The 16,930-nt window shown below is 46.6% G+C and overlaps 1 protein-coding gene across 1 annotated transcript in view; it reads right to left on the reverse strand.

Annotated features, from left to right (window-relative positions):
• The window catches only part of fgf24 (fibroblast growth factor 24), a 52,824-nt gene extending 36,676 nt beyond the window's left edge, over positions 1-16,148 (reverse strand). The window contains exons 1-2 of the mRNA XM_070859523.1: positions 16,128-16,148; positions 15,538-15,715 (exon numbers count right to left, since the gene is read on the reverse strand). Coding sequence (XP_070715624.1) covers positions 15,538-15,715; positions 16,128-16,148 — 199 coding nt within the window. The remainder of the gene's footprint in view (positions 1-15,537; positions 15,716-16,127) is intronic.
• Positions 16,149-16,930: the final 782 nt, after the last annotated feature.

A 16,930-nucleotide genomic window follows, 5' to 3' on the forward strand; every position in this document is an offset into this window, starting at 1 on the left:
AATAGTGCAATCAAGCAGACGCAACATGGATTCATGAAGGGGAAATAATGTTTAACTAATTTACTGGAATTCTTTGAAGATATAACGAGCATGATGGATAGAGGTGTACCGATGGATATGGTATATTTAGATTTCCAAAAGGCATTCGATAAGGTGCCACACAAAAGGTTACTGCAGAAGATAAAGGTACGCGGAGTCAGAGGAAATGTATTAACATGGATCGAGAATTGGCTGGCTAACAGAAAGCAGAGAGTCGGGATAAATGAGTCCATTTCGGGTTGGAAATCGGTGGTTAGTGGTGTGCCACAGGGATCGGTGCTGGGACCACAACTGTTTACAATATACATAGATGACCTGGAAGAGGGGACAGAGTGTAGTGTAACAAAATTTGCAGATGACACAAAGATTAGTGGGAAAGTGGGTTGTGTAGAGGACTCAGAGATGCTGCAAAGAGATTTAGATAGGTTAAACGAATGGGCTAAGGTTTGGCAGATGGAATACAATGTCGGAAAGTGTGAGGTCATCCACTTTGGGAAAAAAAACAGTAAAAGGGAATATTATTTGAATGGGGAGAAATTACAACATGCTGCGGTGCAGAGGGACCTGGGGGTCCTTGTGCATGAATCCCAAAAAGTTAGTTTGCAGGTGCAGCAGGTAATCAGGAAGGCGAATGGAATGTTGGCCTTCATTGCGAGAGGGATGGAGTACAAAAGCAGGGAGGTCCTGCTGCAACTGTACAGGGTATTGGTGAGGCCGCACCTGGAGTACTTACTTAAGGAAGGATATACTAGCTTTGGAGGGGGTACAGAGACGATTCACTAGGCTGATTCCGGAGATGATGGGGTTACCTTATGATGATAGATTGAGTAGACTGGGTCTTTACTCGTTGGAGTTTAGAAGGATGAGGGGTGATTTTATAGAAACATTTAAAATAATGAAAGGGATAGACAAGATAGAGGCAGAGAGGTTCTTTCCACTGGTCGGGGAGACTAGAACTAGTGGGCCACAGCCTCAAAATACGGGGGAGCCAATTTAAAACCGAGTTGAGAAGGAATTTCTTCTCCCAGAGGGTTGTGAATCTGTGGAATTCTCTACCCAGGGAAGCAGTTGAGGCTAGCTCATTGAATGTATCCAAATCACAGATAGATAGATTTTTAACCAATAAGGGAATTAAGGGTTACGGGGAGTGGGCGGGTAAGTGGAGCTGAGTCCATGGCCAGATCAGCCATGATCTTGTTAAATGGCGGAGCAGGCTCGAGGAGCCAGGTGGCCCACTCCTGCTCCTGTTTCTTATGTTCTCTGGAGGAGGTTAGAGATATGGGAAGGGGGTGAGGCCATGGAGTGACTTGAGATACTGGGAACTATTTCCACTGGAGAAGAAAAAGCTAAAGAGATGTGGTAGAGCTTTTTAATATTATGAAAGGTTTTGATGGAAGTGTCACTGAGAGAGTGAGGAGGGAGGTGAGGAGAATTTGTTTTAAACAGATTGGAGAATGGAAACCTTTGCCACAGTGAGTGGTTGAGACAGAAGCCATTGCAGCTTTTGAGGAAAAATAGGATATATGTTTGAAGCAGAAGAAAATACACAGCTCAACAATGTGTTCATGGCAGTGGATTTGTTTTGGATTGGTCGACCAACGAGCTGGTACCAATTCAATGGACCGAATGGCTGTAAACCTATATGAATCTATCACAAGCAATAGATTTCTGGGTAGGATAGTGGAGGCTAAAACCATGGAATCATTTAAGTAATGCTGTGATGGAGGAGTGTAGGGTTTTTTTTCTAGATGAATGACCACTGGCATCCCAGTTAACTTATGAACAATGATTGGCATATCCAAGTTTGCAGATAACACTAAATTAGGAGGGAGAATAAGAACATAAGAACATAAGAATTAGGAGCAGCAGAAGGCCATTTGGCCCCTCAAGCCTGCTCCACCATTCAATATCATGGTTGATCTTCTATCTCAACTCCACTTTCCTATCCTATCCCCATAATCCCTTGATTCCCTTAATATTCAAAAATCTATCGATCTCTGTCTTGAATATACTCAAAGACAGAGCCTCCACAGTTCTCCAGGGTAGAGAATTCCCACGATTCAGCGCCCCTTGAGTGAAGAAATTTCTCCTCATCTGTCCTAAATGGCCGACCCATTATTCTGAGACTGTGACCCCTGATTCTAGACTCTCCAGCCAGGGGAAACATCCTCCCTGCATCTACCCTGCATCTGCCCTGTAAGAATTTTGTGTGTTTCAATAAGATCACCTCTCATTCTTCTAAACTCTAGAGAATATAGGCCTAGTCTACTCAATCTCCCCTCATAGGACAATCCCCCCATCCCAGGAATCAGTCTGGTGAGCCTTCATTGCAGTCCCTTCTATGGCAAGTATATCCTTCCTTAGATAAAGAGACCAAAACTGTACACAATACTCCAGGTGTGGTCTCACCAGGACCCTATATAATTGCAGTAAGACGTCTTTACTCTTATACTCAAATCCACTTGTAATAAAGGCCAACATACCATTTGCTTTCTTAATTGCTTGCTGTACCTGCTTGTTGACTTTCAGTGATTTGCACAGAAATAATGGTGAGTGTCATTAGCCTCGCTGTTACTTTGACAGCAAGTTGGGGGTCAATATTAGGTAGTGCAGATGGGAGCAGGAGTTTATAAAGGAAGAGACAGATTAAGTGAGTGGGCAAAATTGTGGCAGATGGAGTTTAATGTGGGCAGGTGCGAGATCATCTACTTTGGACCTGAGAAAGATAAATCGGAGTATTTTCCAAACAGTGAGAAACTAAGAATCATAGAGAAGCCGAAAGATTTTGGAGTCCAAGTACACAAATCCTGTAAACTAATAGACAGGTACAGAACGTAATCAAAAAGGATAATGTTAAGTGAGTTATGCTTAAGTTTTACAGAGCCTTGGTCAGGTCCCATCTGGAGTAAGTGTCTGGGCATGGGACCTCAAGAAGGATATACTGGCCTTGGAGGGGATGATTCACAGAATGATAGACTAATTGCTAGTGTTTAGAGGGCTAAAATATAAGTACAGGTTGCCTGAACTTGGCTTGTATTCTCTTGAGTTTAAAAGGTTGAGAGGTGATCCGATCGAGGTGTTTAAATTGATTAAAAAAAAAGGATTCAATAGGGTAGAGACACACATTCCTCTCATGGAGGAATCAAGAACAAGGGAACACAATCTTAAAATGAGAGCTAGGCCATTCAGGAGTGAAATCAGGAAGCACTTTAGTACAAAAAGGGGCATAGAAATCTGGAACTCACTCCTTCAAAAGACTTTGGCTGCTGGGGGTCGTCAATTGGAGCTGCGTTCGATAGATTTTTGTTGGGTAAGGGTATTAAGGGATACGGAGCTAAAGCGGGTAAATGGAGTTATGGTACAGATCAGCCATGATCTAATGGAATGGTGGAATGATCTCCCTGGCTATATTTTCAATTTCACCTAAAGTCAAAGTAGCATCTAAAGTAGAAGATTCCGGTACCCGTCGTGTTACTTTATCATAGAATCATAGAAATTTACAGCACAGAAGGAGGCCATTTCAACCAAGAGCTATCCGGCCTAATCCCATTTTCCAGCTCTTGGTCCGTAGCCCTGCAGGTTACGGCACTTCAGGTGCACATCCAAGTACTTTTTAAATGCGGTGAGGGTTTCTATCTCTTCCACCCTTTCAGACAGTGAGTTCCAGACCCCCACCACCCTCTGGGTGAAGACATTTCTCCTCAAATCCTCTCTAAACCTCCTACTAATTACTTTCAATCTATGTTGATCCCTCTGCTAAGGTAAATAGGTCCGTTCTATCCACTAATATCTAGGTCCCTCATAATTTTATAGACCCCAATAAGGTCTCCCCTTAGTCTCCTCATTCCAAAGAAAACAACCCAGCCTATCCAATCTTTCATCTTAGCTAAAATTCTCCAGTCCAGGCAACATCCTCATACATCTCCTTTGTACTTTCTCTCGTGCAAATACATCTTTCCTGTAATGTGCTGACCAGAACTGCATGCAGTACTCCAGCTGTGGCCTAACTAGTGTTTTATGCAGTTCAAGCATAACCTCCCTGCTTTTGAATTCTATGCCTCAGCTAATAAAGGCAAGTATTCCATATGCCTTCTTAACCACCTTAGCTATCTGGCCTGCTACCTTCACGGATCTGTGGACCTGCACTCCAAGGTCCTTCTACACTTCATTTAATGTGTATTCCCTTGCCTTGTTAGCCCTCCCCAAATGCATTACCTCACACTTCTCCGGATTGAATTCCATTTGCCACTGTTCTGCCCACCTGACCAGTACATTGATATCTTCCGGCAGTCTACAGCTTTTTTCTTCATTATCAACCACACAGCCGATTTTAGTATCATCCCTGGTTATATTTGCAATTTCACCCAAAGCAGCTATCCAACGGCCAAAGTACCATCTAAAGTGGAAGAATCCCGTACCCGTAGTGTTACTTTATCTGAAAATGAAACAGTTACATCAAAAAAGAGACAAGTTATAAAGGCTGGTGAGATTTGAAAGAACAGTGTTTAAGGATGAATGCTGAATCCATCTTTAAAGTGCTGCCAACACGGACAGATAGCATCTTATCAAAGAAACGCTTCTTCACTTGATCAACACAGGCTGTGGTGAAAAGCTATCCACCATGCAATCTGTCAAGTACGTATTGAATTAGCCTACATTAGCTTGGGTCAGGCATTGTAGGGGTGTTGCACTTACCCTCGGCGCCTCTAGTCTTTGCGGTACAAATTATCAGACCTAGTTATCCATCCAACAGACTGAAGGGGTTTTAAAAAGTTCATAGTACATCTTTAAATAACGTGTTGGGTATTACTGGCTTCAGGTGCTAAAAGCAGGATCTGAAGTATTTCAGAAATAGTTCATAGACTTGCATTTCTGTAGCGTCTTTCACGACCACCGGACATCCCAAAGCACTTTATAGTCAATGAAGTACATTTTGAAGTGTCGTTACTGTTGTAATGTAGGCTGTGGAGGCTCAGTCTTTGAGTTTATTCAAGACAGAGATCGCTAGATTTTTGGATATTAAGGGAATCAAGGAATATGGGGATAGTGTCGGAAAGTGGAGTTGAGGTAGAAGATCAGCCGTGATCTTATTGAATAGCGGAGCAGGCTCGAGGGGCTGAATGGCCTTCTCCTGCTCCTAATTCTTATGTTAAGCGTGGCAGCCAATTTGCGCACAGCAAGTTCCCACAAACAGCAATGTGATAATGACCAGGCCATCTGTTCTTGTTATGTTGAGAGGTAAATATTGGCCAGGACACCAAGGATAATTTCCCTGCTCTTCTTCGTAATCGTGTTGTGGATCTTTTACATCCACCTTGAAAGGGTGGACTGGGCATGGGTTTAACGAATCATCTGAAAGACAGCACCTCCAACAGTGCAGCACTCCCTCAGCACTGCACTGGAGTGTCAGACGATATTTTTGTCTGCAAGACTCTGGAGTGGGACTTGGAACCCACAACCTTCTGACTCCAAGATAACAGTGCCACCTACTGAGCCACAGCTGACACTAATTAATTCATAGGGACAAACTTAACAAAACTTTGGGCCATAATTTGCCGTAGGAGTGAATCTAATGCTGTCTGCCGTTAGCTAGACTTGCCTGTGCCCGTTTAATCTCAACGATATTTTGCTCCACAAGTCGATGTAAGTGAGAACTGATAATGGCGCAGCGAGGGAAACTGAGCATCTGGGGCCGTGAGTGAAAAGGGAAAGCAACTGTGTATCTCCTTAACCAATGAGATTGAAGGATTGTGAAATGAACAACGCTCGGACTGAAAAGGAAGTGTAAATCAGAGAGGGTGAATTCAATACCAAATCAGGTGCAAGAAGAGAAATAAAGAGAGGACCATATGAACAGGAAGAGACAATTTAGCCCCTCGAGCTGATCTGTGACCTAACGCCATATCCGCCTTTGCCCCATATCAAGCCCGTGTGGTGGCTGGTGTGCAACGGCCACCACACGTTAAAAAACCCATGCACAGGCACCTTCCACCTTTCAAGATTTAATTCGGGACCTGGAATATTAGGTCCTTCATTGAAACAGCTGTGAACTCCTTGACGTGGAAGCAAGTCATCCTCGATGCGAGGGACTGCCTATGATGATGATGATGATATCCCTTAATACCTTTGGTTAACAGAAAGCTATCAATCACAGATTTAAAATTAACAATTGATCTAGCAACAATTGCCATTTGCAGAAGAGAGTTCCAAACTTCTACCACCCTTTGAGTGTAGAAGTGTTTCCTAATTTCACTCCTGAAAGGTCTGGCTCTAATTTTTTAGACTATGTTCCTCAGTCCTAGACTCCCCAACCAGCGGGAATAGTTTCTCTTGATCTACCCTATCTGGTTCCCCTTAATATCCTGAAAACTTCGATCAGTTTACCCTTAACCTTCTAAATACTAGGGAATACAGCCCTAGTTTGTGTAATCTCTCCTCGTAATTTAACCCTTGAAGACCAGATATCATTCTGGTAAACTCCCTCCAAGGCCAATATATCCATCCTAAACTGTGGTGCCCAGAGCTGCTCACAGTACTAAAGGGGAATAGAAGGAAAGAAAGACTGGATTAAGAGCGAGAAAAAAAAGACAGAAAAAAAAAGGTAAAAACAAATATTTTTAAATTTAAAATGTTTTAAATATCCAATGACAATTGAAACCTGAAGGAACGTACACTTGTAATAGTTAATTTTCGGTGCCAAAGAGGCTAATTGGCAGTAATTAACACTTCGCACATCAGTAAAAGAATCTCTGGCAGCTAAGCCAGGCTCAATTAAATATGCACGGACCTTAAATGGCTCCAAAAACAGGCTCTTTGGGTCACGTTAGACCAGCTCTAACTTTCTGTGGAGAATTTAGATCGTATCTAGCACGCAAGTATGGCAACATCACGCCGTCCAATGCATTTCAATGGCGAGGCAGAGAGCGAGCTGACCTTTCCACAAAGTTAACAGCTCATCTCGGACGGCAAATTTCCGATTTCCACGTTTAAATGCACATCTGCCCTTGCCTGAAGTTGCTGCGGCATTTAGAACATAAGAATTAGGAGCAGGAGTAGGCCATTCGGCCCCTCAAGCCTGCTCCGCAATTCAATAAGATTACGGTTGATCTACCTCAACTTCACTTTCCAGCCCTAGCCCCATATCTCTTGATTCTCTTAATAGCCAAAAATCTATCGATCTCTGTCTTGAATATACTCAAAGGCTGAGCATCCACAGTCCTCTGGGGTAGAGAATTCCAAAGATTCACCACCCTCTGAGTGAAGAAATTTCTCCTCATCTCAGTCCAAAATGGCCGACCCCTTATTCTGAGACAGTGACCCCTGGTTCTAGACTCCCCAGTCAGAGGAAACATCCTCCCTATATCTGCCTTGTAAGAATGTTGTATGTTTTCAATTAGATAACCTCTCATTCTTCTAAAATCTAGAGAATATAGGCCTAAGTCTACTCAATCTTTCCTCATTGGATAATCTCCCCATCCCAGGAATCAGTCTGGTGAACCTTCGTTGCACATCTTTTATGGCAAGTATATCTTTCCTTAGGTAAGGAGACCAAAACTGTACACAATACTCCAGGTGCGGTCTCACCAGGACCCTATATAATTGCAGTAAGACGTCTTTACTCTTGTACTCTAATCCTCTTGTACTAAAGGCCAACATTTGCTTTCTTAATTGCTTGCTGTACCTGCGTGTTAACTTTCAGTGATTTGCGCAGAAATAATGTTGAGCATCATTAGCCTTGCTGTTACTTTGACAGCAAGTTGGGGCCAATATTTTGGGTCAAGTAGTAATTACCACCCTCAGCTTCAGGACCACCACTGTGCTGCCACAGATTGTCTGCCCTTGAGTTCTGAACAAGCCAACCTTTCCTCCAACTGAAAGCATACTGTTCAGCTTCCACCAAAAGTTCCACATCCTCATCCTGACTGCACCCCCATCCTTGGCTGCACACCCTATCCTAATGGTGTAGATCCATAGTGTCCTGATTGACCCGGAGCTGAGCTTCAAACCAGTTATTCCAATCATCGTTGAGGCCACCAAATCCATCTCCACGAAAAAGGCAATCGCCCGTGATCACCCCGCTCCCACCACTCTCGAAACCTTCATCCCTGCTCTTAGATGTCCGGTGCAATGTATCCACAACTCTGTCACCCACATCCTATCTCCTCATCTCACATCACTCCCATACTTACCAGCTGCCCAATAAACTCAGAATCGTCATCCTTATTTACAAATGCCCGCTTCAAACACCCACATCCCATGAAATTTTTTTTAAAAAAGACCAGGGTTTACATAAGAACATAAGAACATAAGAATTAGGAACAGGAGTAGGCTATCTAGCCTCTCGAGCCTGCTCCGCCATTCAACAAGATCATGGCTGATCTGGCCGTGGACTCAGCTCCACTTACCCGCCCGCTCCCCATAACCCTTAATTCCCTTATTGGTTAAAAATCTATCTATCTGTGACTTGAATACATTCAATGAGCTAGCCTGAACTGCTTCCTTGGGCAGAGAATTCCACAGATTCACAACCCTCTGGGAGAAGAAGGTTGTACAGAGGGTTAAATTATGAGGACAGGTTGCACAGACAAGGCTTGTATTACTTTAAATATAGAAAACTAAGGGGTAATCTAATTGAGGTGTTTAAGATGATTAAAGGAGTTGATAGGATAGATCAAGAGAAACTATTTCATCTGATGGGAGAATCCAGTTCAAGAGGGCGAAATCTTAAAATTGGAGCCAGGTCATTCAGGGATCGTGATGTCAGGAAGTATGTCTTCACACAAAGGGTAGTGGAAACCTGGAACTCTCTTCACCCAAAAATTGTTGAGGCTGGGGGGGGCGGGGTCAATTAAAAATGTCAAAACTGTGATTGATAGATTTTTATTAGGCAAAGGTATTACAGAACCAAGACGGGTCGATGGAGTTAAGATACACATCAGCCATGATCTAATTGAATGGTGGAACAGGCCCGAGGGGCTGATTGGCCTCCTCCTGTTCCTTTATGTGAATTTTGTACTTTTGGGATCACTAGCCACTAGATGGCGTCACATAGAAACATATAAAATAGGTGCGGGAGCAGGCCATTCAGCCCTTTGAGCCTGCACCACCATTCAATATGATCATGGATGATCATGCAACTTCAGTACCCCATTCCTGCTTTCTCTCCATACTCCTTGATCCCTTTAGCCGTAAGGGCCACATCTAACTACCTTTTGAATATATCTAATGAACTGGCCTCTGTTAGAGGCCATTGAGCTGCATGCACGTGTGTGCAGCCCAAGTATAAAATGCCAGCCATTTTGTATATTAGTCACTTTGGGCCTTAATAAAGCAGAGCCACAGTCATACCTCTTGGAGTTAAACAGTATTCAGTCTAACAGTTATTACATACACAACATTTGGTGACGAGGCAACAAGAACCTTTACATGCAAAAATGATCACAATTGGATTGTTGGAGCGATTTGTGGAAGGAGAAGATTGGGCAGACTTTGTGAGCCGTTTGAGCCAGTTCCTTGTGGCCAAGAAAATGGAGGAGGTCGGCGAGGCAGATCGGCACTGGGCGGTGTTCCTCACGGTCTGCGGTCCAAAAATTTATGGTCTGATAAAGAATCTACTCCTGCCTGTGAGTCCAACAGAGAAGACGTATGAAGAATTGTGCACACTGGTACAGGACCACCTTAAGCCAGACGAAGGCATCTTCATCTCGAGATACAGATTTTACACGCACGTTCGCTCAGAGGGCCAGAATGCGGAGGAATTCGTTGCCGACCTGAGACGTCTCGTGGGACCGTGTAAGTTCGGGGCTGTGTTGGCAGACATGCCCCGGGACTTCTTAGTAATCGCCATCAACCACGAGGTGATCCTGCGTAAACTACTGGCGGTGGAGACATTGGACTTGAACAGGGCCATCACGATCGCTCAGTCATGCATGACGACGGATAGAAGTCTAAAGCAGATATCAGTGAAAAATCGAAACTCGGCAAGTACTGTAAATATGAGTGATTCAGCGTTCGGCAGAGTGGCACATGACAGGGCCTACCCGACTGCGTACGCAATACCTGTGGCTGTCCAAAGTCCGCCAGCGGGAATGCATCCGATTTCTCCATGTTGGGGTTGTGGGGGAAACCAGCAGTGCCGATTTAAGCAATATAGTTGTAAAGGCTGTCTGAGAGTGGGGCATCTCCAGTGCAAGTGTCCGCAGATGAGCAAGCGTGCTGTGACACACCACGTGGAGGATGATGGTCAGACTAGCGCAAATTCGGATACGCAATCTGAGATACCAGAGGAGGAAGTGTGTGGACTGTACTCGTTCCTAACTAAGAGCAAATCGATAATGATCAACGTGAAACTTAATGGGGTGCCGGTATCGATGGAACTGGACACGGGGGTGAGTCAATCGATAATGAGCCAGAGGGCATTCGATAAGCTGTGGGATACTAAGGCTGTGAGGCCCAGGCTGAGTCCAGTCAATGCCAAGTTGCACATGTACACCAAAGAACTCATAACAGTGATTGGCAGTGCCACAATTAAAGTTTCGTATGACGGTGCGGTTCACGAGTTATTGCTATGGATTGTCCCAGGCAATGGTCCAATGCTTTTCGGCAGGAACTGGCTTGAAAAAATCAGATACGACTGGAACGACATCAATGCGTTGTTGTCGGAGAAAGATACATGTGCCCAAGTAATCATAGAAAATAGGTGCAGGAGTAGGCCATTCGGCCCTTCGAGCCTGCACTGAGCAAGTTCCCCTTGTTGTTCGAACCAGGCACTGGCAACTTCACGGGAGCCACGGTGCAGATCCACGTGGACTTGGATGCAAGACCCGTCCATCATAAAGCTCGGGCAGTTCCGTATACGATGAGGGAGAAGGTCGAAATCGAACTGGACAGACTCCAGCATCAAGGGATCTTATCACCGGTTGAATTTAATGAATTGTCCAGCCCCATTTGTCCTGTGCTGAAAATAGATGGTACAGTCAGAATCTGTGGAGACTACAAGGCTATGATCAACAGGGTTTCGAAACAGGATCAGTACTCGTTACTGAAGGCTGATGACTTGTTTGCAACACTAGCCGGGGGGAAGTCGTTCACCAAACTGGACTTGACGTTGGCCTATATGACACATGCATAAGGCCTGGCGCTGTTCCCTGCATTTTTCTTGCAGCTGTCACGCTGTAAAAATAATGTTCGTTGTGCCCCGGAGGGGACGAAATCCGCACTGTGACTCCGGGAGGAGCTCCTCGGCCACTGGGAGAAGACGGTTGAGGAGGACTCTGGCGACGACTTTCCCAGTGGTTGATAGCAGGGAGATTCCTCTGTAGTTGCCGCAGTCGGACTTGTCCCCTTTTTTAAAGATGATCATGATTACTGCATCTCTAAGATCTCCCGCCATGCTCTCTTCCCTCCAGATGAGAGAGATGAGGTCATGTATTCACGCCAGTAGTGCCTCTCCGCCATACTTCAGTGCCTCAGCAGAGATTCCATCCACTCCAGTAGCCTTGTTGTTTTTTTTAGCTGTCTTATGGCCTTTTCTACCTCATGCAGTGTTGGGGTCTCACTGAGGTGGTGGCGGGTAGCATGCTGCGGAATGGAGTCGAGGACACTCGAGTCAAAGGCAGAGTCTCGGTTGAGGAGATCTTCGAAGTGTTCCTTCCAGTGAGCCCTGACTGCCTCGGGGTCCTTGATGAGTGTTTTCCTGTTCTTGGCCAGGAGTGGGGTGGGGCCTTGGGAGTTTGGCCCGCAGGTGGCCTTGACTGCGGTGAAGAATCCTCGCACATCATGGCTGTCGGCCAGCTGCTGTATCTCCTGTGCTTTCTCCATCCACCACCTGTACGCGGATGACGCCTGCATCTGTGCACACACAGAGGCTGAACTCCAGGACATAGCCGATGTATTTACCGAGGCATATGAAAGCACGGGCCTTACGCTAAACATTAGTAAGACAAAGGTCCTCCACCAGCCTGTCCTTGCCGCACAGCACTGCCCCCCAAACATCAAGATCTATGGCGTGGCCCTGGACAACGTGGACCACTTCCTCTAGCTTGGGAGCCTCCTATCAACAAGAGCAGGCATTGATGATGAAATCCAACACCGCCTCCAGTGCGCCAGTGCAGCCTTCGGCCGCCTGAGAAAAAGAGTGTTTGAAGATCAGACCCTCAAAACTGCCACCAAGCTCATGGTCTACAGGGCCGTAGTAATACCCGTCCTCCTGTATGGCTCAGAGACGTGAACCATGTACAGTAGACACCTCAAGTCGCTGGAGAAATACCACCAGCGATGTCTGCGCAAGATCCTACAAATCCCCTGGGAGGATAGAGGCACAAACATTAGCGTCCTCGTGCAGGCCAACATCCCCAGCATTGAAGCACTGACCACACTTGATCAGCTCCGCTGGGCAGGCCACATGGTTCGCATGCCAGACACGAGACTCCCAAAGCAGGCGCTCTACTCGGAACTCGTCCACGGCAAACGAGCCAAAGGCGGGCAGAGGAAACGTTACAAGGACACCCTCAAAGCCTCCCTGATAAAGTGCGACATCCCCACTGACACCTGGGAGTCCTTGGCCATAGACCGCCCTAAATGGAGGAAGTGCATTCGGAGGGCGCTGAGCTCCTCAAGTGTCGTCGCCGAGAGCATGCAGAAAACAAGCGCAGGCAGCGGAAGGAGCGTGCGGCAAACCAGGCTCCCTACCCTGTCCCTCAATGACTATCTGTCCGTCCTGTGACAGAGACTGTGGTTTTCGCATTGGACTGTACAGCCACCTGAGAGTGGAAGCAAGTCTTCCTCGATTCCGAGCGACTGCCTATGATGATGATGATATGACACAGGAGCTGGTCGAGACGTCGATGAGACTTATGTGCATTAACACGCATAAAGGATTGTTTATTTATCACAGGTGCCCTTTTGAAATTCGCCGCTCAGCTGCAGCAATATTTCAGAGGAACATGGAGAGTCTACTGAAGCCCGTTCCCAGAACCGTCGTGTTCCAAGATGACATCCTGGTCACAGGTCGTGACTCCGATGAACATCTGAACAACCTGAAAGAGGTTCTCCATCGTCTGGACAAAGTGGGACTCAGACTGAAACGCTCGAAGTGCATCTTCATGACACCAGAGGTCGAATTCCTGGGGAGGAAAATTGCTGCTGACGGCATCAGGCCCACAAACGCGAAAACCAAGGTCATCAAGATTGCACCCAAGCCTCAGAGTGTGACAGAGCTGCATTTGTTCCTGGGTCTACTCAACTACTTCGGTAACTTCATACCTACATTGAACACCTTATTAGAACCACTGCACATGCTGCTAAGAAAAGGCGACAACTGGGTGTGGGGTGCGTCTCAAGACAGAGCTTTTGAGAAAGCCACTAATCTGCTTTGTTCTAACAAGCTGCTGGTACATTATGACCCATGTAAACGTTTAGTATTGGCCTGTGATGTTTCGTCATATGGAATTGGTTGTGTGCTCCAACAAGCTAATGAGTCGGGTAAACTACAACCAGTCGCGTATGCTTCAAAAAGTTTGTCTAAAGCGGCAAGAGCCTACAGCATGGTAGAGAAAGAAGCACTAGCCTGTGTGTATGGGGTTAAAAAGATGCATCAGTACCTGTTTGGTGTTCGGTTTGAACTGGAGACAGATCACAAGCCGCTCATTTCACTGTTCTCTGAAAACAAAGGTATCAATACCAATGCTTCATCCCACATCCAGAGGTGGGCGTTGACATTATCCACTTATGATTGTATCATTCACCATAGACCTGGCACCGAGAATTGTGCCGATGCTTTGAACTGTCTGCCGTTGCCCACAACGGAGGTGGAAACGCCACAACCAACGGACCTATTGTTAGTTATGGATGCTTTTGAGAGTGAAGAAACCCCTGTCACGGCTCAACAAGTAAAGACCTGGACCAGCCAGGACCCGATTGGTGAAGAGTTGCATCCTCAAAGGTGATTGGTCTGCCATACCCAAGCATATGTGCGAGGAGACCAAACCTTACATTCGTCGCAAAGACGAACTGTCTATTCAGTCGGATTGTATACTGTGGGGCAATCGTGTTGTTATGCCCAAGAAAGGGAGAGAGAAATAGCACACATCCTGGCATTGTACTGATGAAAGTCATCGCCAGGTCTCATGTATGGTGGCTGGGAATTGACTCTGAGCTGGAATCAAGTGTGTATCAGTGCAACACTTGCATGCAGCTCAGCAAAGCACCAGCAGAATCGCCACTGAGTCTGTGGTCGTGGCTGTCCAAACCAAGGTCCAGGATCCACATCGACTTTGCAGGTCCCTTCCTGGGGAAGATGTTTTTAGTTGTGGTGGATGCATATTCGAAGTAGATAGAGTGTATAATCATGTCATCTAGCACATCCACAGCTACCATTGAGAATCTCAGTGTCATGTTCGCGACATATAGTCTGCCTGACATCGTTGTTAGCGACAACGGATCGTGCTTCACCAGTCAGGAGTTTCAAGAGTTCATGAAACTCAATGGTATCAAACATGTAAGGTCAGCACCATTCAAACCTGCATCCAATAGGCAAGCAGAACATGCTGTCCAAATCATAAAGCAGACTATGAAGCGAGTAACCCAAGGGTCACTGCAGACCCGCCTGTCATGCATACTGCTTAGTTACAGGACAAGACTACACACGTTTACCAGGGTCTCGCCTGCTGAACTAATGATGAAGAGAGGTCTTAAGAGCAAGCTTACACCCTGACTTTAATAATCATGTTGAATATAGAAGACAAAGTCAGCAAGGGTATCACGATCGCGCAGCTGTGTCACGCGATATTTCTGTAAATGATCCTGCATATGTTCTGAATTATGGTCAGGGTCCCAGTTGGATCGCTGGTATTGTCATGGCCAAGGAGGGCAACAGAGTATTTATTGTCAAGCTCAAAAATGGGCAAACGTGCATGAAACATTTGGATCAGACAAAGCTGTGGCACACAGCTGGAACAGTCGGAGGAAGAGACAATCGACGACCAACCAACCTACCCCCAGTCATCAGAGATCTCAGTGGTCATCAGTGAATCGGGACTTTCAATCACTGACATGTTCAATGAAAATGGACTTTCAATCCCTGACATGGCCATTGCCACTCCCACCAGGTCAGCCACCCAGCCACCAGTCACAACAGACTCTGAACACTCACCCAAGGCTGGAGTTAAACTGAGACAGTCAACCCGGGAGCATAAGACACCGGACCATCTCAATTTGTAAAAGACTGTGTTAATATCTCAGAGGGGGGGTATTGTCATGTATGTACTTTTGGGATCACTAGCCACTAGATGGCGTCACTGTTGGATGCCATTGGGCTGCATGCTTTTGTGTGCAGCCCAGGTATAAAAGGCCAGCCATTTTGTATATTAGTCACTTTGGGACTTAATAAAGCAGAGCCAAGGTCATACCTCTTGGAGTTAAACAGTACTCAATCTAACAGTTATTGCATACACAACACTATGTTTGTATCTTTCAAGCCTCACTGAACAAGACGTTTACCGTATTTGCCACCATCCTCCCCGTTGGCATTGACCTTTTTGCCCAGCACCTGGACATGTTTGCCACTAGTCCGGCTGTAAAGCTGGTAGATTCTGATCTGCTTCCGGCTCAGGTCATCGGAGTGTCTGGTATGGTTCTCCACATAGGTCCTGAAGTGTGCTGTGGTCTGCTTTGATTCCTGTTAAATTAATGAATAGTGAGAATGAGGGCAAGGAGCTGAGTGAGGATCAAGACTCTAAAGGCCGGGTTTTCGGCTTTTCTGTTTTCGGGGCGATAATGGCGGCGGGGCGGGAAAGTTAGTGGCCGGGAATAGTTTGCGCTTTAGTAGGTAAGTCTGGGCAGCTGGGCCCTGAGTCCAGGGACGCAGCGCTAAGGGATGCGTTGTACACCTCTCTTAGGGCGTTAGGATGGGAAACTCCCGAGTTAAAGAGCCGAGCCGGGAGCGCTCCAAGAGAGGCCTGGGGGGTGGGGAGAAACCCCAAAAAAACCCCAACAAGAACATTGCTAAAACATTGCCCACACCACTATAACACAAATCACTCCAAAATCCAAAACAAGAAAGACTTGCACTTACTTTCACAGTACATTACCTTCCTCACCACCGCCGGCATGGCGGGACCACTCCAATTTCCCAGGCGGTCATTGCGAGCGCTGCTCTGCCCGGGCAATGCTGCTCAGCACCGCCGTAAAACCCGACCGGAGGATCGCGGCGAGGCGCAGGAGATCTCACCGCCGCCTTTCACTCCGCTCCAGGTGACCGGAAAATCCAGCCCAAAGGGTAAGGAACTGAGAGTGAGGATTGGTCACGAAAGGGGGAGACATTTTGTTGCGTAAAACCTCCCGTTAGCGCCTGAGGGTGGGGTGCTATCGGGGCGCTAAGGGGTTAGCGACCTGACGCGACGAATTCAGCACTGGTTTAGTGCTGGGGCTAACTCCTACCATCTGGGTCTCCAGCGCCTTGCAGATCATGACATCATAAAGTGCGCAGCGCCCCGTTACCGCCCCGGATGTAAAACTGCCTCCCGCCCTCTGCTGTATTGCCGGGCGTTAACAATGGCAGGAAGAGGAGGCGTTGTCTGACCACATTGTTCGCATGTCTGACACAAGACTCCCAAAGCAAGTGCTCTACTCGGAACTCCCACACGGTAAGCGAGCCCCAGGTGGGCAGAGGAAACATTTCAAGGACACCCTCAAAGTCTCTTTGATAAAATTCATCGTCCCCACCGACACTGGGAATCCCTGGCCAAAGACCGCCCTAAGTGGAGGAAGAGCATCCGGGAGGGCGCTGAGCACCTCGAGTCTCGTCGCCGAGAGCACGCAGAAAACAAGCGCAGGCAGCGGAAGGAGCGTGCGGCAAACCAGACTCCCCACCCACCCTTTCCTTCAACCACTG

The sequence above is a fragment of the Pristiophorus japonicus genome, chromosome 2 (assembly GCF_044704955.1).
Source record: "Pristiophorus japonicus isolate sPriJap1 chromosome 2, sPriJap1.hap1, whole genome shotgun sequence".
In the NCBI taxonomy this organism is placed as follows: domain Eukaryota; kingdom Metazoa; phylum Chordata; class Chondrichthyes; family Pristiophoridae; genus Pristiophorus; species Pristiophorus japonicus.